Source organism: Nuphar pumila, chromosome 16 (genome assembly GCF_984573655.1).
Source record: "Nuphar pumila chromosome 16, dmNupPumi1.hap1.1, whole genome shotgun sequence".
Taxonomy (NCBI): Eukaryota; Viridiplantae; Streptophyta; class Magnoliopsida; order Nymphaeales; family Nymphaeaceae; genus Nuphar; species Nuphar pumila.
The window spans coordinates 14,434-37,793 of record NC_143264.1 but is presented as its reverse complement, the minus strand read 5'-3'; the positions used below and the strand labels follow the sequence as shown (position 1 = coordinate 37,793).

Genomic DNA, 23,360 nt, shown 5'->3' with positions numbered 1-23,360 from the left:
TCATATGTAATACATGACCTGTCAAGAATCATAAAAGCAAGCTTAGTTTGAGATAAAAAATACCCTCAATGAGAGTATGTCACTTCAATACCCAAAAAAATAGGTTAGAAATCCCAAGTCAGACATCTCAAATTTATCCTTTAAAATTGATTCTATGCTTTTAACTCCTTTAGTATCACTTTCAGTTATTAGCATATCATCCACATATAAAAGAGTATTATTATCCTTGCGTTGGTTTTTCTAACAAACAAAGTAGTGTCAGTGAAACGGGATGAGAATCCATTTTCTAACATTACAGAATTAAATCTATCATACCAAGCTTTGGGAGCTTGTTTTAGACCATAAAATATTTTTCGAAGACGAAGCACCTTTCTCTTGAGAGTTCATTCCTGGCGGAGCATCCATATATACTTTTTCATTTAGATCACCATTTAAAAAGGCATTTTTAACATCCATTTGATAGATGTTTCATTTGTTAATTAAAGTAACAATGATAAAGCATCTGAGAGTGACCATTCGAGCCACAGGGCAAATATTTCTTCATAGTCAATCCTGTATTCTTGACTATATCCCTTAGCAACTAGTCGAGCTTTATATCTCTCAAGAGATCTGTCGCACTTAGTTTTTACCTTAAATACCCATCGACACCTTATTGTTTTCTTACCTTTGAGAAGATCTTGGAATTCCCAAGTTTTCACCTTATTGAGGGCTCTAAGTTCACAATCCATCGCTTTTAACCATTCATCACCCTTTTTAGCTTTTTCGAAGTTTCTAGATTCTACGTAGGAGTGAATGGCACTGAGACAAAGCTCTATGTTTAGGTGTAAAAGATCGTATGAGATGAACCTAGAAGGTACCTTTCTATTTCTCTCAGTTCTTCATAGGTATTCTTCATTTGTTGAAGTGGAGCTACTAGGTTCCCTGTATTTTTCAATTGCACTTCTAAAATTGCTTTTATCTCTGAGTATATGTTATAGGATCTCTCGATGCTCCTTCATCACTGTGTTAGTAGGTAGATGGATGGAAGGAAATATTTTTCTCATCTTCATTATCACTAGCCTCATTATGAGTGAGTCCATCATCACTATCATCATTTTTAGCTAACAACTCAAATAAAAAAGAATAATCCATATTTTCTTTATAAGGTTCACTTCCTTTAAAACCATTAACATTTTCCAAAAAACTCACATTTCTAGAAACATATAACTTGTCATTCATAACATCATAACCCTTGGGTTTCGGAGTATCCAAGGAAAGCACATGTAATGGCTTTTGGTGAGAGTTTGTCGTTCTTGTCAGTAAGAACAAAGCATTTGCAACCGAAAATTCTCAACCGACTATAGTCAGGTTCTTTGGTATACAACATTTCGAAAGGCGAGATTTTGTTCAAATTTTTATATGGTAGCTGATTTATAAGGTAGACAAATGTTAAAGCAGCTTCGGCTCAAAAACCTTTCGGGATGTTTTGAGAAATAAGAAGGGTTCGAGTTGAGAAGGGTTTGAGTTGTCTCTATGATATGTCTATGCTTTCTTTCGGCTAATCCATTTTATTGAGGAGTTTTCAGACAAGATCTTTGGTGAAGAATACCATGACTTTCAAGATAATTTTTTAATTCACTTAAAAGATATTCTCCCCCATAGTCAGTTCTAAAGATTTTTAAGTTCCAATTAAATTGATTTTTAATCATCATATGATAGGTTTTGAAAGTCGAAAAAACTTTATATTTGTGCTTAAGAAAAAATATCCAACAATATCTTGTGTAATCGTCAACAAAGATTACATAATACGCAAAACCCCCTTTTGATAAAACTGGTGTCGGTACCCATACATCCGAATTGACAATTTCAAAAGGTCTTGTTGTAAACATAGATCTTTGACAAAAAGGTAATTTTTCCATTTTCCCAAGAATACAATTGTTACAAGTGAAATCACTTTTACATAGGTGTTTAACAAAAGGTAAATAGGAAATTTTTACAACATTTGGATGCCCAAGTCTCTTGTGTGATACATTAATATCTTTTTGTTGGACAACATTATAAAAAGGGTTCTTTGGAATTTGAAGCAACGTTTAAAAACTCGCCGAGTCAACTCGTTGACTCGGCTGACTCGTCTCGGCTCGGCCCTCCAACGAGTCAACCCGGTAAGGCATACTCGGGTTGCCAAGACTCGGGCATGACTCGGCTTGACTCAGCCGAGTCACGAGTCACGTAGAACTTGGGCGAGTTCTGTCGTTTTCGGATTTATAAAACTCGCTGGAGGGATCGCTTGGACTCGCGCGACTCGGGACGAGTCATGGGTCATATAGAATCGGACAACTCGGATGGTTTGTGTTAATGGCATTTTTGCAATATTGTTTCTTTTACCCTTTAAGTTGTTAACGAAAAGTCGAAAACCCTTAAGGTTTTCATTGTTCATTGTGTTCAACCCTCTACTGAAGAGAGGAAAAGCCGAGAAGGTGCGGCTGCAGCTCCAGCCATCCAACGAGAACTCCGGCGAGAAAAGCGACGCCGGAAAGGAGTTTCCGGCGTGAACAGTGACGCCGACGTGAACAGTGACGCCGACGTGAACAGTGACGCCGGCGTGAACAGTGTTTATTTTTTTGCGTTTTGTATTTGCATCGCGAACAATAACTCTGGCGTGAACAGTGACGCCGACGAAGGCACATCGACGGTGAATACTGAATAGTAAGGCATTGTCGCAGCTCCGACGTGTCTTCTCCAGCAAAAATAGTGCATCGGCAAGATTTTTCGACACCACCAGGTATGTTTTTTCAATTTTTCCCCTTTTGTGTTTCTTTCTGCCGCTGCGATAATTTTCGGCAAGATTTTCCAGCGAGTTTTGTAAATGATTCAAGGATTCAAGATGGTCCTTCGACTGCTGCGACCAGTGTTGTGAGAAGTGTACGCCTCAGTACTTGAAGCGCACGCCTCACAGGCGAGGCGCACCCTCGGTACCTGAAGCGTTCTGGAATTGCTTTGAATACATAATTATCTAAAATAATTTCAAATATATCACTGTTTGGATTGCCCTCACTATGATTTCAGCTAAATGTTTGATGCAAGTTTCAATAGCATTAATAGCTCCCGATTAATTGTGTGGTGGTAAACCACTAAAAATCTTGCATTAGTATAACTAACTTAAATTTACATATACTTGTATATAAGTAAGAGATGTGCCCAAAAGTGCATTGCTGAAAAACTATAGTTTCATGATAGTTCTATTGCATGTATGCATTTGATATGTCCAAGAAAAAAATATTTATATGCATCACTAAGATTTTTTTTTTGTTTAGGTCGTTTTTCTCTTCAGAGACCAAGGAACACAAAAACAATTAATGAAGAATATTAGAGACCAAGGGGCATGATTTCTGAAAAGTCCAAATCTGTCGGTTTTGGGTAACGGGTACAGGTTTTTAGGATTCTGATTTGGTTTAGATTTTGGATTCTCCTCGTATAATTTATTTTTTTGGCAACGAAGTATGCACTAATGGTTTTTTTTTGTTGATAACTTGATCCTGCTAGTGTTAATAGTAAAAAAAATGATAAGTTGCTTATGCTGATTAGCATATACAATGTTCAGTTTGTGTGCATTATGTAGTGTACCATGTATAGTTTTAGTTTTATACTTGTATGACACTATGTTTTTAACTTTCCTTGGTGGGTTTGTGCTTAATCTACTAACCGTACGTATGTTTTTAACTTTTCAAATTTAACAGTTTTAGATTTATCAAATTATCAAAGAAATGTCAGAAGAAGGATCTTCAAGGACTCCAACAACATTCACTAAAGGAAAGGACCATGTGTGGGATTTTGGTTTACCACTTGATAAGAAAAAGAAGAGGGTACAATGTACTTGGCGTACAAAACAAATGAGTGGTGGCATTAATAGACTTAAGTATCATCTTGCTGGTATTAAAGGAGAGGTGGAACCATGTGACAAAGTCGAAGAATCTGTAAGAAAAAAAAATCGTAAAAATTTGGAGTCATTTAAGGAACACAAATTATATAAGAGAAATATTGTAAATGAGATTGGTTCCTTTGTTGAAGTAAATGATAATGATATGTACTTGTCAGATGAAAGTGATGAGTCTTCTGAGAAAAGATATATAAAGGGAAAAAAATTGATGAATAATGCCCAAAAGCATAAAAATTGATGAAATGTCAAAAGAAGGATCTTCAAGGACTCCAACAACATTCACTAAAGGAAAGGACCCTGTGTGGGATTTTGGTTTAACACTTGATAAGAAAAAAAAGAGGGTACAATGTACTTGGAGTACAAAACAAATGAGTGGTGGCATTAATAGACTTAAGTATCATCTTGTTGGTATTAAAGGAGAGGTGGAACCATGTGACAAAGTCGAAGAATCTGTAAGAAAAAAAATTCGTAAGAATTTGGAGTCATTTAAGGAACACAAATTATATAAGAGAAATATTGTAAATGAGATTGGTTCCTTTGTTGAAGTAAATGATAATGATATGTACTTGTCAGATGAAAGTGATGAGTCTTCTGAGAAAAGATATATAAAGGGAAAAAAAATTATGAATGATGCCCAAAAGCATAATCTTGATGTTTTTGTTCAAGTGAAGGCAGGGTCTTCATCAATGAAACAACTTGGAATAAAAGCAGCTTTGGATAAAAAAGCTAGAGATAGGTTATGGTCAGCTATTGCGAGATTTTTTTATCATTCAGCCATTCCTTTCAACGCAGCCAATTCTCCTTACTTTACGAAGATGATGGAAGTTTGTTCCTCAGTAGGAATGGGATTGAAGCCGCCTTCTTCATCTGAGATTTTTGGAAGATTGTTACAAGAAGAAATTAAAAAATTTGATGATTATTTCAAAGAATATAAGGAGTCTTGGGCTGAAATGGGTTAATCTATTATGGCTGATGGTTGGAAAGATGCAACACAAAGGACATTGATAAATTTTTTGGTTCATTGTCCAAGGGGTATTTACTTCTTGAAATCAGTTGATGCAACAAGTATCGTGAAGAATCGAGAAACTTTATTAAAATTATTTGATGAAGTGGTGGAAACAGTAGGTGCAGAGAATGTTGTTCAGGTATATTATTCTGTTCTTTTGTAATTTTCTATTAAACATTGATATTTATAATTTGTCTAGTATGTTAATAATGTTTTGAAATTAAAAAATGGCAGATAATCACAGATAATGCAGTCAACTATCAAGCAGCTGGAAAGATGTTGGAGGATAGGAGGAAAACCATATTTTGGACTCCTTGTGCAGCTCATTGCATAGATCTCATGCTTGAAGATTTGTCTAAGATAAAAAGCATAGTTGGATGTGTGGAAAAAGAAAAAAGGATCACGAAGTTCATCTACAATCATATTTTTGTTTTGAACCTAATGAGGACTCAATTTTCTAATAAGAAAGAAATTCTAAGACCGGTTACTACAAGATTTGCCACTAATTTTATTGTTGAGATTAAGAGGTTTTAAGTTTTAAGTTTATTTGATATTGTTGAGAATAGGTGGTTTTAAGTTAAGTCTTTTTATATTAGAGGCTATTTGAAAATATGTTTTCATGATGGGCTAAGATGTAATTATTCTTTTTAGCCTCTCTCTATTTAACATAGAGAGAAGCCCTAATAATGTAAGGAGTGTTTTCTCTGTGCAGCTCTCTCACTCTCTCTCTCTCTCTCTTCTATCTTTCCCTCTATCTCTCTCTCTCTCTACCTAGGGTTGGGTGTGTCTTTCAACATGGTATCAGAGCGGGTCTCCCTTATGGGATGACATTGCTGCTGAGGTTGCTCAAGGATGATGTTGGTAGTGAAGTGTGAAGCAGGAGTGGTGGCGCTGGATCGTGATCAGCCTGCAACCTGTGTATCGTGATCTGTTTGTGACCGTGACTATGTTGTGCTGAGGCTGCTGCTCGTGAACCAGTGATATGAAGCTGTGACTTGGTATCATTGGGTATGTAAACCAAGATTGCAGTCGCTGCTTGGAGTCGATTTGGTAAGTCTGTGTTCAGTTTTGGGTGGTTATAAACTTCTTGTTACGGTTGTGGGTTTCAAGCTGCATGTCGCAGCCCTTTTCTTAAATCAGATCTGATCAGCGCCACGTAAACCTTGTTGTGATTCCCTGTCGTGATTCTTGTGAGTTTATCTCTGCCGTGATGTCGTGATTTTCTGCATTGTATTGTTGTCGAGTTCTTTATTGTCGTGGTTTCTGTGATTATATGGTTGGGAGTATCGTGGTTCCTGCACTGTATTGTTGCCGAGTGTGTTGAAGTTCTATGTTTATGTGTGCTCATACTATAGTTGGTTGTGAATCTGAGTGTTGAGTTCGTCTCAGATTCTATTTTGTTGTTCGAGTTCAGAAGATGAATATTAGCTACCGTGATTCCCTGCTGTGTCGTGATTTGTTTGGCTGGAAAGTGTGTGTTGTGAAAACAGCATGTTAATTTATTACAGAAATATCTTTGGAACGTGTGTACTGTGAAAGCAGCATGTTAATTTTTTTTTTGGCAGCAGGCATGATTCCCTGCAGTGTGGGAAAATATTTTGTTTGTGGGAATTTTTTTGTCGAGGGATTCTGTGTTGAGTACTGCTACTGGTTGTCTTAGAGGCTGATGCGTGGTGATAACACACGCTATTCCCTATGTCGCTTGAAACTTGTCCAAATTTTATCTCTGGTATGAAAACTGTGTAGTCGCGGAAAACTGATGTGTGATAGTCTGAAAACCAAACAAATCTTTATCGTGTTGGATGTGTGATCTTGATTTGCAACCTATAGCCATTCGCAGTTGAGGTGGAAGGTGCTGATCAAGTTTCTTTAAAAAAAAATAAGTTTGGATCTGAATAGTCGCAGGTCGTGTTTCTCAGATTTCAGTGGTGAAGTCAAAACTTGATACAGTCGTGTTCGTAGTTGATTGTGGGTGTGCGCGTGTGGTTGCTTCTTCATTTTGTGAATCCAGCCAATTAGTTTATATTATGGCTCAAGTGGTTAAATCAGATGCAGATTCCTCCAATGATTGTGTAACTCTTAGCAGGGCTGAATATCACAAGTTCCTTGCTTTACGATCATCCACTTCGAAGTCTTCTGTTGCGGAGGTTGTGTGCTCAGCAGGTGATGGCCTATCTAGTCAAGGTGATAGGTGGATCATTGATTCTGGAGCCTCTGGTCACTTGTGCGAAAATTCGAGTAATTTTCTGAGTTTAAAACCTGTGACTGGTCAAAAAGGGGTACGTCTTGCTAATGGTAGTTCTTCCCCAATTGTAGGGCAAGGAAGCATGTCTATTAACCCTACTCTTCAATTGTCGCATGTTCTTCATGCTCCTTCGTTTCCACAAAATTTACTATCTGTCAGTCGAATGACAAAAGATTTGAATTGTAGAGTGATTTTTTATCGTATGGGGTGCACCTTTCAGGACTTGCTGACGGGAAGAAAGATTGGTGGGGGCTATGAGGAAGGTGGTCTGTATTAGCTACACCAACCAGAAGTTTCGGCCTATTCTGCTGGTACATCATCCTCAAGTCCTCTATTGTGGCATCATCGTTTGGGTCACCTTCCAGTGACAAAACTTCGTCATGTCATTCTTGATATACCTCCCTCAGTTTCTTTTCAGTGTGAAACATGTCAATTGGGAAAACATTGTTGAAGCTCTTTCCCTTCTAGTCAGAGTCTGTCAAGTCAAGGATTGTTTGATCTTCTTCATGTCGATGTGTGGGGTCCGAGTAGGATTCCGAATAGGTCTCAGTGTCGTTATTATCTAGCTATTGTTGATGACTTCTCAAGGTTATCGTGGGTGTTCCTGTTAAAAGATCGGTCTCAAGGTCCTGTCATTCTTAAATCTTTAATTGCCGAGATAAAAACTCAATTTGATGTATGTGTTAAAATTGTTCGCACTGATAATGCTCTTGAGTTCAAATCCAAAGACTTACTTCAATTTTATTCTGGTAATGGGATTCAACCTCAATTTACATGCCCCCATACCTCCCAGCAAAATGGGGTGGCTGAGAGGAAACATAGACAAATCCTTAATGTTGCTCGGTGCCTTATGATTCAATCCAATATGCTTGCTTCATACTTGGGCGATGCGGTTCTGACAGCTGGTTTTCTGATAAATCGCATGTCGTCAAGCTCTATAGAAGACCAGATCCCTATTCAAATTCTCCATCCAGAGGCTCCTCTCTTCCCTATCCCCCTAAAGTTTTTGGATGTGTGTGTTTTGTGCATAAGCTGGGTCCGGATCGAGATAAACTTGTTGCTCAGTCTATTAAATGTGTTTTCCTTGGGTATCCTAAGAACCAAAAAGGATATCGTTGCTACGACCCTATATCTCATAAAGAGTATGTTAGTGCGGACGTTACCTTCTTTGAGTTTATTCCTTATTTTTCAAGCTCTACTCCCAGACTACAGGAGAGCCTTGGTGATATCCTTCCTCTGCCGATTCCTCCGTTTCCGTTAGAGTCGCCTCCTACTCAGTCCTTGGTTCCAGTGTCAGGTGTGTCTCGCGTCCGAAACCCTCCCATAGTATACACGCACAGGGTGCCTCCTACCTCCATGCCGCCATCACCTCCTACTCCTCAGGTAAGTATTTCTGAGCAAATTGTTGCCCCTACATCTGATGTTGATCTTCCCATTGTTCTGCGCAAGGGAAAGAGACAGTGCACTCTTTACCCCATCACGCAATTTGTATCAGAAGCTAATCTTGGGGCATCTATGAAGAATTTTATTTCTGCTCTGTCTGTCTTGTCTGTTCCGCTTCATCACAGTCAAGCTCTAGTCGACTCCAACTGGATGCAGGCTATGCGTGATGAGATGGATGCCCTATGGTCTCGAGGCACCTGGAACTTGGTTGATCCTCCCGCAGATGCAGATATTGTAGGTTGCAAATGGGTATATAGCATTAAATATAACTCGGATGGGTCGATTGAACGGTACAAAGCCCGGTTGGTTGCAAAAGGCTACACTCAGACTTACGGGATTGACTTTTTTGAAACTTTCTCCCCAGTTGCTCGTCTTGACACTATTTGTCTCGTTCTTTCTGTTGATGTGCACCATGGATGGCCCTTATTTCAGTTGGATGTCAAGAATGCCTTTTTGTATTGGGATTTGCATGAAATTGTCTACATGCAACAACCCCCAGGCTTCGAGGTTCAGGGGGAGTGTCAGAAGGTGTGTAAGTTTAAGAAGGTCATTTATGGCATGAAGCAGAGTCCACGGGCATGGTTTCACAAATTATTTGAGGTAATGTCGAGCTTTGGATTTGTCAGGTCAGCTTCAGATCATTCCTTGTTTATCAAGAAAACCAGTACTGGAATTGTTGTTATGGTGGTATATGTCGATGACATCATATTAACAGGAAGCAGTGCCCAAGATATTTCTGCAACAAAAGATCATCTTCAGAAGCACTTTGTTACTAAAGATCTTGGTCACCTTCGATATTTTCTGGGTATCGAGGTTGCAAGAAAAAGAGAGGGCTTAGTGTTGTCTCAAAGAAAGTATGTGTTGGACCTATTAAAAGAGACTGGAATGCTAGGAGCTAAGCCAGCTAATATTCCAATGGATCCCAAAACTCACATGTTCGATGAGAAGTCTGACTATGTGGATAGTGTCAGCTTTAGATCCTTGGTGGGTAAGTTGCTATATGTGACTGTTACTAGACCTGACATTTCATTAGCCGTGAGTAAAATCAGTCAGTTCATGGACAAACCTACAAAAGTTCACTGGGATGCAGCTATGATGGTTCTTCGGTATTTAAAGTCATCTCCTGGTAAAGGTCTGTTGTTTAAACGAAATCCATCTTTGGATGTGGTTGCTTAAACTGACGCAGATTACGCAGGATCTGTCGAAGATAGGAAGTCAACATCTGGATTTTGTGTGTTTGTGGGAGGAAATCTTGTTACCTGGAGGAGTAAGAAACAAACCGTTGTAGCCAGGTCGAGTGCTGAATCTGAATATCGAGCAATGGCCTAGACTGCAGATGAGATTATGTGGGTAAAATCAGTCTTGATCAAGCTTCAGGAGAAAGTACCCATGCCTATGTTGATAATGTGTGACAATAGGGCTGCTACATATATTGCCAACAACCCAGTGTTTCATTAAAGGACTAAACATATTGAAGTTGACTGTCACTATGTTCGTGACCTGGTTCAAGCTGGGTTTATCTGCACCGATCATGTATCTTCCGAAGATCAAGTAGCGGATGTTTTTACCAAATCCCTGGCGAGACCAAATTTCTCAAAATGTTGTGACAAGCTGAGCATGATTGATATCTATGCTCCAGCTTGAGGGGGAGTGTTGAGATTAAGAGGTTTTAAGTTTTAAGTTTATTTGATATTGTTGAGAATATGTGGTTTTAAGTTAAGTCTTTTTATATTAGAGGCTATTTGAAAATATGTTTTCATGATGGGCTAAGATGTAATTATTCTTTTTAGCCTCTCTCTATTTAGCATAGAGAGAAGCCCTAATAATGTAAGGAGTGTTTTCTCTGTGCAGCCGTCTCTCCCTCTCACTCACTCTCTCTTCTATCTTTCCCTCTATCTATCTCTCTACCTAGGGTTGGGTGCGTCTTTCAACATTTATCATGCTTCAATCTTTGCTAGAACATCGAAGTGGTCTTAGAAAAATGATGGCATCAGATGAATGGAACAATTCAAAATATTCATCATTTGCTGAGGGGAAAGAGATGGAGGATATTATATTGAATAGTAATTTTTAGAGAGTCGTAGAATCAACTGTTAAAACTATAGAACCTCTGGTCAAAGTTTTGAGAATGGTCGATGGAGAAGAAAATCCTACAATGGGTTATCTTTATGAAGCTATGGATAGAGCCAAAGAGGCTATAAAAGAAATTCATGACAATGAGGAGAAAAAGTATAAACCTTATTGGAAAATAATTGACAATAGTTGGGAAAATCAACTTCATCACCCTGTTCATGCAGCAGCATACTATCTCAATCCCAAATACCACTATAGTCCACAATTTTCTAAGGTATGTATTTGTTTATATCTTTTTATTAATTATTTTAAAATTTGAATATGAACTTTTTTTTATCAATTATCAATTTAATGTATTTGACTATTTGCACTATTTCATGTAATTCACAAAACATCCTGAAGTAAGGCGTGGTTTAATTAAATGCATTGAGAAGTTGGAGCCAAATATTTCAGCTAGAGTAAGAGCATGCAAGCAACTTGAGTTATTTGAAAACGCAAGTTCAGATTTTGGTACTTCTATAGTTGTTATGACTAGAGATGAGCATAAGTCAGGTGATTTATCTTTAACATTATTGTTGTCTTGTGCAAAAGAATATTTATTTAATCAACTTTTCATTTTTTTGTGTTTTGGCTTTATACAGCAATGTGGTGGAAAATGCATGGAATATGTGCCCCCGATCTTCAAAAAATTGTTATTCGTATACTTAGTCAAACATGTTCTTCATTTGGATGTGAACGAAATTGGAGTACCTTTGATCAAATTCACACTAAGAGAAGAAATAGATTAGCTCAAAAGAAACTTAATGACTTAGTGTTTGTCCATTATAATTTATGTATGAGAGAAAAGCAATTAAAGAGAACACGTCTTGACCCAATTTCTTTGGACAATATATATTTGCAAACACCAATGGATGAATGGGTCATGCAAGAAGGAGTTTTAGATGGAGATGAGGTAAAACCGTAAAAGTTTGTTTGATATTTTAACTTGATTAAAAAAAATTTAATTTAGTCTTTTGTCTTTCTCTATTGCATGTTAACTCAAATGTGTCATATTTTATTGAATGAAGGATTTCTTAAGAGACTTGGAGATGGAAGTTGAAAACATTGAAGAAACTAATCTTATTGATGACGAAGGTGGTAATGGAATTGAAGATGAAGATGCAAGGGAAAATGCAACCACTAGTACTCCAATTCAGCCATTAATTTCTACTTCCAACTCAAGAATTTATTCAAATGAAGTTCCAAATAATAGCACTTCGCCTCTATTTGAGATTTGAGTCATTGACTCTTGACTTGAGAATTGAGATATCATATTTTGTAAAAGTGGATGAATTTTGGATGTTTGAAATTTGATTTTGTCATTGTGTTATGATCGTTAACTTTATACTTATGAACTTTATAATTTTGTTATATGGCCATGGGTCTAGTATGGTTATTGCTGAGATGCGAAAGTTGATTGTTGAGATGCATTGGCAGATTGCTCAAGTATGATTATCTTTACTTTAGTTTTTACTCTTACTCTTGTAAGTTTTTAACTTAACTTTACTTTAGGGTTTGTTTCTATTGAAATATTGAAATATTGAATTATTGTTTTGCCTGGTTGTTCGATTTCTTGCTATTAGATGAGTAATTATAAGTTAGATATAGTTTTACTTGATGTTATTTTACTTATTAATCAATTACACTAGTAATTAAGTCATTCTACAAACTTTTATATGTTTAAATGATAATTTATATATTGCTTTTCTTTTAAAATCAAAAGTTAACAAAACCCGGTCCGAGTCACCGAGTTGACCCGCCGAGTCACGAGTCAATAAAGAACGAGTCGAGTTCCAAGTCACAGGTTTTAAAACCTTGATTTGAAGGGAATCGACATAGTATAGATCTCACTTCCTAGAGCCTTCCTCAATCAACCTCCCGATGAAAAATTTATATCACACCCATGATCCGAAAGTTGAGAAATTGAAAGCAAGTTTAAGTTTAGTTTTGTTATAAACCTAATTTTTGAGATAAAGAACCCTTGTTTTTCGAAATTTCTAATTCCTTTTACTTCAAGAGAAGTTTCATCCGCGATTGAAACAAAGGATAGAAAGAGATTGTTTGAGTATTCGAAAAAGGTACTAATACTTGGGGACATATGAAATGAAGCACCCGAATCTAAGAGCCAAGAGGTTGTCATGGCGGCTCCGAAAATTGCCCCCTTAAGAAAATGTTGAAGTGCATCCACAATTTGTTGTAATGAGAGAGCTCAATTTGAAGATGACGAGCACTCTTCCTTTTGAGGTTGAGATGTGGTAGCCATAGCTAACAACTTCTTCCATTTTGGACAAATCGGTTTGATGTGCCTCGGTTCCTTACAAAAGTGGCACACAAGCTTGCTATAATCTCTTTTTCCGCCTTGACCACTTGCTCATTGGCTTTGATTCTTGAAGTGGGGAGGTTTGTCTGTTCTCAAGTTGTTTCCCGGTCTTGAGACGGCATTAACACCTTCACTTTCTTCATGGTTGGAAGGTGTTGGTAGAACACTTGGGTTATTTTTGCTTATACCCATACGAGTCTCTTCCCCACTTAGTTTTGTAATTACATCTTCAAGAGAGGGGGGAAGTGAAAGAGGATAGAAGTGAGGATCGAATTTGGGTCTAAGCCCATTCAAAAAGTTAAAAAAAATGATCATCCTCTAATTGTTTATGCCTAAGTTCAATAGCCTCTCCACTCCATTTGGGCTCAAGTAGAAGATAATTTCGCGAAATACTCTCTAATAGTCATTTTGTTTTGTTGAAGGGTCAAGGCCCTTTTTTAAGATAATACTTGTGGGACAAATCCCTTGAGGTGTACATCTTCTCAAGGTATTCCCACGCTTGAGAAGCTTTATTGAACTTGATGATGTTAGCATTAATCCTTATCTCAACGAATGAGAAGATCCATGATAGGATTTTGAAATTCTTCATCTCTCACTCTTCATGTCTCTTACTATAGTCTTCAAGAGCCTTGGCTCTTTCTTCTCCTTCAAGGATCTTTCTTTCTCCTTTTTCCATCAACGTGATTTTAGGCTCCGGTTCCAGAGTCGAGCCTTGGACATAGCCCAAAAGCCCTTTTTCTTTAATATGGGCCTCCATGTTTCTAGCTCAAACATGATAATTGGAGCCAGTAAGTTTAAAATCAAGAGAGAAATGGGAGTCTTTTTCACCCATTAGAGAGGAGAAATGAAAGAAAAAGATACGTACCACAAAAGAATTTTAGATCTTTCTTGGTAAAAGAGGCTTCTAAAATATTGGATGAAGAGAAGAATCTACGCCAATCACCAAAAAATTTGAGGGCATGTTTTACGAGGCACTCAAAAAATGTGAGGAACCACATGATCTTCTTTCTTCAACCTTGCTCTGATACCATGTAAAAGTGTCTTCAAAAACGACACTACGATCAAGACACAAAGTTCTTGATGAAAAACGTGTACACAAATGCACAATAAGAACTCTTAGAACACTTGTGCACAAAGGCACAACCCCCAATATCTCACAAATGCACTAAGGCATAAAAAGAATGGAAAAACTTTATTAGATAATACTTTGGCTTTGTCTCAAAGCCATAAAAATACACAAGGAGAGAGCCCCCTTAAATAAAGAAGTGGAGACCTTGGAGGGGCTCCACTTCTAGTCGTTGGAGGGGCCCAACGACTAGAAGGTGGACCCCCCAAGGTACACGATATCCTAAAATTAAAAAGAAAATAAGATAAAAATAAAATAAGAAAAAGGAAAATAATTACAACATATTCAATAATATGAATATGCATAAAATGATTAAAATACCCCCACAACTATTACAAGAAATAAATATTATACATATATATACGTAGGTATGTACATATATATGAAATATATATGTGCATGTATCTTCCTATATATATAAAATATATATAGAATTACAATGATTTGGTATTATTTAACAAACTCACCCCAACAAAAAGGCCAAAAGAAAATAATGCATCATATAAAATTTTGCGATGGACAACCAAATGCTATAAGGCAATAAATACTCACGAAAATCAATTTTCAAATAAGTGAGTTCATATATAAGAACCGATTTGAAAAAATAAAGTTTCAAATCAAATCAAATAACGATGGATGAAAAAGTTAGAATGAATATAGTGCAATCATGTGCACAACAAGATGTCAATTGATAATTTTTCAAGAAACAAGATTACATCAATAACAATGAAGGATTAGCATGGCCTATATAAGCAAGCTATATAGAGAGATAGCTCAATCTAGATTATAAGTCTATCTATGAGACAATGGTGATTTTTAACATTAAATGGATCAAAACATATATAGAGATTTTTCGAAGAACTATGAAGAAAACCAAGAGCATACACAAGTACAACTAATCATGAATACTCTCAAAGAAATAAAAGATCATGTATATGAAATAATCTAATGACTTTAAAGTCGCATATCCTATACAAAAGATTATGAGTTAAGAGTTATTCATGAAATTAAATTGAGGCAATTCCTTGTAATTAGGGAAAATATTATAATGGGGGAAATTCTCATGTAATTGGAAGGATCTCAAGTTGTACATGAGGAAAAGATGCCAAAGTGAACCCAAAAGAAGGTGAAGATAAGATAAAGGACCAGCTAAACACAACCTCCTCCTACTACCACTACACTAGCCTTGAGGACAAGGCTATTGGAAGCATGGTGGAATGATAGCAACCCGTGACAGGAGAAGCTCACTATGCTAGCCTAGTTCACCTAAGGCCTTAGTTGTCAAAAGAGCTAGTCGGAGCCTAGGCGGAAGACCCCTAAAAGGACTAGTCAGGGCTTAAGCAAGACTAGTCGGTCTAGGCGGGATCAAAAAATAAAACATCAAGAAAAATAAAAATATTACAATAACTAGTTAGATTTAATAACAAACAAATGAATGTAACTATGAATAAAGTGTGTAATTCAATGTAGCATATTTTAAAGTTCATAAAACTGCATAACATTGAACATAAAGCACTATATATATATATATATATATATATATATATATATATATATATATATATATATATATATATATATATATATATATATATATATATATATATATATATATATATATATATGCAGAGAGAGAGAGCATTTGCTACCCTCGTCACTAAGGAACCCCTTAGTTACCACTCATAGGGGAAAGTTGTTTTCACCAAATCTGACCTCATGGATGTGTTCAACATGGTCAAAATAGTAGGAATAGAACTTTAGATCATAGTTTTTTAGCGTAAAATATATATATTTTTTTAGGTTTGAAATTTGGTGCATCATAACCCTAAACCCTCATAAAATCTGACATATGGATCAGAAAAACATGATCTAAAGCAGAGTTGCCAGTTGAGGAAGCAGAAGCGGGAAGTTAGGCACTTTCAAAATTTTAAGAAGCGGGAAGCATGGAACGACTTAGAAGCGAACCAGGAATCGTCCTGGAATCAACCTAGGGAGCGAACCAAAAGCGACCTAGGAAGCGAGGGTAAGCAAAAAAAAGAGAAAAAAATAAATAATAAATAAAAATACAAAAAAATGAAAAAAAGGAGAAAGTTGCTTCCCAAAATTTTTTTTTTGCGCTTTGGGGAAGCGCACTTCCCCACTCCATGTGATGCTTCTGGTAACTCTGATCTAAAGGTCAATTTCTACTAAATATATAGATCACAACTGAAGGGTCAAATGTGAAAAAAAAAACATAGAAAAATAAAATATTAGACTTTTCACTAAGGGATTTCTTACCCACGAGGGTAGCAAACATTACCCCATTATATATATATATATATATATATATATATATATATATATATATATATATATATATATACAAAAAATGCAGGCATACATGTAAAGAACAAAAATAGAAAAGGAAAAAAGAAAAAAAAGGAAGAAGAAAAAAAAAGAAGAAAGCTATGTAACACAACACTCCATTTGGGGTGTCGCACCAGTGTCGACAAGGGTATTGCCACCAAACACAGTGCGGGTACGCCGCAGATTAGGTCTCGCACTGCATCGGGTCGAGTCCAGAAAAACCAACCCATGTTTTTTTAAAGAACCCCCCCTACTCCCTTTCCCTCTCTCGGCTCTCTTTGTCCTAACCCCCCAACTCTCTCTCTCTCTCTCTCTCTCTCTCTCTCTCTCTCTCTCTCTCTCTCTCTCTCTCTCTCTCTCTTGGCTCTCTTTGCCCAAACCCCCGACTCGCTCTCTCTTGGCTCTCTCTGCCCCTGGCAATGCCGCCTCCGCCCTCACAGCGCCGCCTCGCTCAACCCCTCGCAGCATCGCCTCTCTCAGCCCCTCGCAGTGTCGCCCTCTCTACGCAGCTCAGATACCCCTCTCATCTATGTCCCTCTCTCGGTCTCCCTCTCAATGTTAAAATGTAAACTGTAATATATATATATATATTATTTAATATTATTATATTTTCTTTTATTATTTTCTTTTTCTATTTTTATTTATTTTCTTTTTTAGCATATAGTTCAATATAAACTAGATATTTGATCCAATCAAGTTCCAACAGGAACTTGACTGGATCAAATATCTAGTTTATATTGGACTGTAGTCCAACAGCTATAATAAATGTTGTTGGACTATAGTCCAACAGCTATAATAATAAATGTTGTTGGACTGTAGTCCAACAGCTATATTAAGAGACGTTGGAATCCAACGTCTCTTTTGGAGAGCTCAAAATGAGCTCTCCTCTCTCCCACTTTTTTGTATATATAGGGGTGAACCCCTTCAATGTAAATTACCATGCTTCTTAAGCATTTTGTTCATGAATAAAGTATTGTTTATTTTTCAAGTGTTCTTCCTTTTATACCCTTTCAAGGGTCATGCTTGTAGTGTCTCCAATAGACATTTGTTTGTGAGTTATTTGTGCATTTGTTGAAGACCACCATTTCATTACATGGTATCAGAGCTACGAAATCCTTAGATCTTGAAGTGCTTCCGCCTTGATTTTTGTGCCACATTTACAAAAGGTGTTTCATCACCTTGTTCTTGGCTCAAGAATATTTGTTTGAAGAAAGGCGAACTTGTGCTACAAAAAATTTTGGTTTTGTATCCTCTCTTATTCCTTTGTCTACTCTTTTTCTTTTCTTTTTATTTTTCTCTCTCTCTCTCTCCTCCTATTTATTCCTCTCTTACCCTTGTAAAAGATGGATGACAATGATAAGATCACCATCATTCCTATGAAGCTAAATGATACTAATTATGTAATGTGGGCTTCGATTATGAAGCACCACATTTGGGGAAAAGGTTTATGGGGTATAGTGGATGGTTCCGATTTGGAACCTAAACTATCTCTTACCAAGAAAGAGGGTGATAAAGAGGTTCTTCTAACGGAAGAAGAGAAGAGTAAGGCATTAGCCACTTATGAAAAGAAATGGAAAGAATGGAGGATAGGGCATGCAAAAATTATCTGACACTGCTTTGTTTGTTAAGAAATCTGATGCAGGCATCATTATTCTTCTTCTCTATGTGGACGATATGATCATCACCGGAGGCGACAAACAGGGAGTTGCAAATATCAAATCTCTTCTTAAAACTCACTTTGAAATGACTGACTTAGGTTTATTAAGATATTTTTTAGGCATTGAAGTTGCTTATTCCCCTCGGGGGTATTTGATATCTCAATCTAAATTTGCTCTTGATATCGTTTTCAGGTCTGGAATTACAGATGATAAGAAAGTAGACACTCCAGAAGTTGTCAATGTTAAAATGAAAATTGACGATGGAGAACTTCTTGATGATCCTACTCCTTATAGACAGCTTGTTGGAGCTCTTTCTTATCTTTCCATTACTAGGCCAGATATAACTCATGCGGTTCATACAGTCAGTCAGTTTCAGCATGCTCCCACCTCCGTGCACATGGAAGCGATTTTGCGTATTATTAGATACTTAAAATCCTCTCTTTCACGAGGACTCTTCTTGTCTGCTTCATCTTCATTAAATTTAATTGCATATACTGATGCTGACTGGGGAGGTGATCCCAATAATAGACACTCAACTACTGGTTTTTGTGTGTTCCTAGGTGAAACCTTAATTTCGTGGAGGTGCAAGAAGCAGCAAAAAGTCTCTCTTTCCTCCACCGAAGCTGAATACAGAGCCATGGCAACCACCACTATGGAGGTTGTTGAGCTCAGACGATTGCTAGCGGATATGGGAGCTAAAGCAACGCAAGCTTCAAAGATGTGTTGTAACAACAAAAGTGCGATCTACATTGCAAGCAACCGGCCATTCCATGAGCGCACTAAACACATTGAGATAGACTGTCACTATGTCAGAGAGGAATATTTACATGGAACCATTGATCTGCCATATGTTACATCAGAATATCAATTAGCAGACTTCTTCACCAAGCCTCTCGCTGCTCCCAGATTTCACTTCCTCTTAGACAAACTTTCACTCATTGTACCGTAAGTTTGAGGGGGAGTGTTAAAATGTAAACTGTAATATATATATATATATATATATATATATATATATATATATATATATATATATATATATATATTATTTAATATTATTATATTTTCTTTTATTATTTTCTTTTTTTATTTTTATTTATTTTCTTTTTTAGCATCTAGTTCAATAGAAACTAGATATTTGATCCAGTCAAGTTCTTGTTGGAACTTGACTGTGCAAATAGCTGTTGGACTGTAGTCCAACAGCTATAATAAATGTTGTTGGACTATAGTCCAACAGCTATAATAATAAATGTTGTTGGACTGTAGTCCAACAGCTATATTAAGAGACGTTGGAATCCAACGTCTCTTTTGGAGAGCTCAAAATGAGCTCTCCTCTCTCCCACTTTTTTGTATATATAGGGGTGAACCCCTTCAATGTAAATTACCATGCTTCTTAAGCATTTTGTTCATGAATAAAGTATTATTTATTTTTCAAGTGTTCTTCCTTTTATACCCTTTCAAGGGTCATGCTTGTAGTGTCTCCAATAGACACTTGTTTGTGAGTTATTTGTGCATTTGTTAAAGACCACCATTTCATTACACTCAATTCGCCTCTCGCCTCTCTATCTCCCTCTTGACAGAGATCATATTCCTATCAACGGATTGTCCCTCATGTAGAGAGGGGTTACTCTTGATGATGTTCTAAACAGTAATCACTTGGTGTAGTTGTAGCTTTACTTGTTATTGAATTTTGATTCTTTGAATAAAAGTTTTTAGCTTGTTCCAATGTTATGAAAAGCGTTGAGGGCTCCACCAAAAACTGAGGTGAGGGGTAAGCCTCGAGGCGTAAAGCATAAGCCTCAATTTTTTTTCCTCCTCCTCTTATTACTATTATTATTATTACTATCACGCCTTAGATTGGCGCCTTGAGGCGTGCTTTTAACAACATCGGCTTGTTTTGTTACTAGTTTAGTTGGTTGTTAAATGTTAATTGTTTAAAAGTTAAATTAATTTACGTTGTCTTGTTGGAATAATAGATTTTGATTTTTGGAATTTATTTTATATTTATGTAATATTTAATATATATACTGCCATGTCCCCATACCCACAATTTTTGGAATTGTCGTGTCATACCCTCCATACCCGCACATGTACCCATGTGACTTAGGAAGATAGTGGAGGGGGCGAGAGGAGGAAAAAAAAGAAAAAAGGAAAGAAAGAAAAAGAAGAAGAGAAGCTACGGGGTGAAAGGAGGAGGAAGAAGAAAATAAGGTGAAAAGGAAAAGGAGAAGAAGAAAAGGAGATAAGAAAAAATAGAGCATTTGGAGCGAGAGGAAGAAGAAAAGGAAAAAGAAAGACAAAAAAAAAGAAAAATTAACCATGTCCCTAAAGCCTAGGCGTTTCTTAGGCGGGAAAATAGGACCCTGGCGCCTAGAACCATAAGTCTAGGTGATAGCCCTATGCCTAACGCGCCTAGGCAGCGGCTAAGCATCGCTTTTAACAACTAAGCCTAAGGCTCATTGAGAGGGTTGACTATACTTTTTATGGGTTTGGGTCAACAATTGGAAAGGGTATTGGGTCAAATGTACATGAGAGACACTAGCCTACGGGTGAAAGGTATAATGGTCATTGTAATAGAGCCACGGAGCTTATAAATAGGCTCATATACTTATTGTATCATACATCTATCATTTGCTTAATGAATTGACTCCTAGTAGTCTTTGGGCCTCTCTCTAGTGCATCTAGAGTTAGGAATTGGCTCTCTCTCTCTCTACATTTTCCCTGCCTAGCAATAAATGGTTCTTTTTCCTCCAAGTAGCAATAGGTAGAGTAAGATTGGAACTGACTGAAGGTGGTAGACGAAAGGTGGTGTCATTATTAGAAGTCTGATATTCAGATAAGAGGGAGTAACCATGGAAGCAGTTAGAGAATATGAACGGCCACACAGGAAGCTTGATGCTCACATGATGGAACTAAGGTTAGAAACATGAATGAATTGAAGGGAGTGATGATCCGCTTTATTTGCAATTGGAATGGGAGAACCATCTGTACTTCATAGATTATGATTATCCTCAGATGAGGAGTAACACAAAAATAGGTTCTCCAGAACAAACGTGATACATCGCCCCACAATTTATTCACAAGGACAAAGTGTCTCTCAAAACAATTTTTGAACAGAAAAAAAAAAGTCAGATAGAACAACATTTGCCACTATTAGATAAAACTTATGTATCTCTACAAACAAAGACATCTAAGATTTCTTTTTCTTGTTTTCTCTTTTGTGTCTTATTTGTTTGGTTTCACAAGCCCCAAGCTCTCAATTTATGTATGTTCTTTGGTATTAAAAACGGAAGAGGAAAAATAATAAGGAACTCCAATCGGTTAGGAGGGGCATTTAGTTCTACGGATGACAATGAACTCTGAGGCAAGACGTAGTTAAAGTCAGGATTTACTCAACAACATTTTAGAATTTAGAGAGATCTGCACCAGATCTTCCCTGGTCAAACAGATGCCTTCAGCAACAAAAACATGAAGGAGAGAAACGACATGAGGAAGCAAGGAAGAAAAAGAAGGAAAGAAGAGAGAACTTACCGCGGAAGCATCGTTTGAAGTTTCGGCAGCAGAAGGAAGGGTTTCGAGCGCTTTGAACCCATCAGAACCGCTCTTTCCCACAGCCAATCCCGAGTCATAAAGGAATTCCAGCCTCTCTTGCTTGCTGCTCGATTCTCAAACAGTGATGGAAAGGACAATCATTAGCATTTGACCAGGAGGATGTTTAGCCATATGAGAGAGAGAGAGAGAGAGATTGGGCTAGGGCAAGAGGGGCAAAGAAGGAAGGACATACGGGACAAGGCCGGCCTGCTCCTGCAAGAGGCGGAACTCGTGCCGCTCCCTTTCTTCCTGGATCTGCTTCCTGAACTCCTCCAACTTCTTCTCCTCCGCCTGCTGTTTCTGCTCCGCCTTCCAAACGTTCTCGATGTTCCTGAGGCTCCCCGTGTGCCATCCCTTCTTGTTCAGAAACTTGAGAGCCATGACCGCAGATCAAAGATGCCCTCCTTCTCCTTCCACCCGCCTCCACGTGTTTCCCGATTGATATGAATATGATAGGGCTGAACAACGGGAGCCGAGAAAGAGATGGTGAAAGGGTCGATCGCCGCCCTGCAGAGTCAATTGATGAGCCGACCGTAAATAACTGAAACTACAAGCAACCGAATGGTTTTAACCCCTTGTTTTGAATCCACGAGTGATGAATCCCAGAAAAACAAAAAACACACTGAGAGAGAGAGAGAGACCCCTCTGACCACCAGAATGCAGGAGATGCTCACCTGCCGGAAAGCCCTTGCTGTCTGTGTGCGTGAGAGAGAGAGAGAGGCTATAAGAAGGAAAATAAAGGGTCGTGGGGAGGAGGGGCAAGGCTGGACGGTTCCGGTACCCGATCCATCAGGATGCATCCACAAATAATAAATTACTTGGCATGGTTTTGCCAGGTCAACGACGATAATTATCTCAAACCCCAGTCTTTAGAATTTTAAATTTTTATTTTTATTATATATATATATATATATATATATATATATATATATAGGTTCAGCACTTTCCATGCTCATATCTAAAAATTCTGATTCCGATTGAATATTTAATACAAACCTGACTAAACAAGTGAGTAAAGGCTACAATTGCTTCCGGAATTTTCTCCTTCCCTTTTTTCTTTTCAAGTTTCAAGCTCACACGCCATCACTAAACAAGTGAGTAAAAGAAGGGATCCTTATCTCACACGCCATCACTAAACATTGTGTTGTGTGGCAGCAAATGAAAACAAAGAGGGCCCTCCTCGATCATTCATCGTTCCAGAAATTTCACGGTTTCACTTTTCACCCACAAAAGATTTCTCTCAGGCGTCATATTTCAACATGCTTTTTAAATGTTTAGAGTATAGCGATATTTTCAAAACATTATCATTTTTTTTTTTGAAAGGCAAGCTGGGGTTAGGCAGACCCCTACCAGTTCCTATGACAAGGTGACGTGCACGATCTGGTGGAGCCCCCGTTGGTAAACATTATCATATTATGGTTCAAATGAAACTATCATTTTACTTCTTCACATTTACATTTTTTGTTTAATTCTTTAGATTTGAATGTTTTATATTTTCCAAATTTTTGTTGTGAAAACACAAAAACTACAAAAATTGACGTGAAACTCACAGCCTAATAATTGTCATCTTTAACTTTTGCCACTATTTTATACACTATTC

The 23,360-nt window shown here is 37.3% G+C and overlaps 1 protein-coding gene across 2 annotated transcripts in view; it reads right to left on the bottom strand.

Moving 5' to 3' along the window:
• Positions 1 to 22,543, bottom strand: part of LOC149812574 (uncharacterized) — a 60,263-nt gene extending 37,720 nt beyond the window's left edge. The window contains exons 1-3 of one of the 2 annotated variants that reach the window (XM_089991449.1): positions 22,435 to 22,543; positions 21,954 to 22,267; positions 21,701 to 21,824 (exon numbers count right to left, since the gene is read on the bottom strand). In XM_089991449.1, the coding sequence (XP_089847575.1) occupies positions 21,701 to 21,824; positions 21,954 to 22,141 (312 nt within the window). In that variant the 5' untranslated portion in view covers positions 22,142 to 22,267; positions 22,435 to 22,543. Of the gene's footprint in view, positions 1 to 21,700; positions 21,825 to 21,953; positions 22,268 to 22,401 lie in introns of both variants that reach the window. The other variant, XM_089991450.1, reaches the window with a different exon arrangement.
• Positions 22,544 to 23,360: the final 817 nt, after the last annotated feature.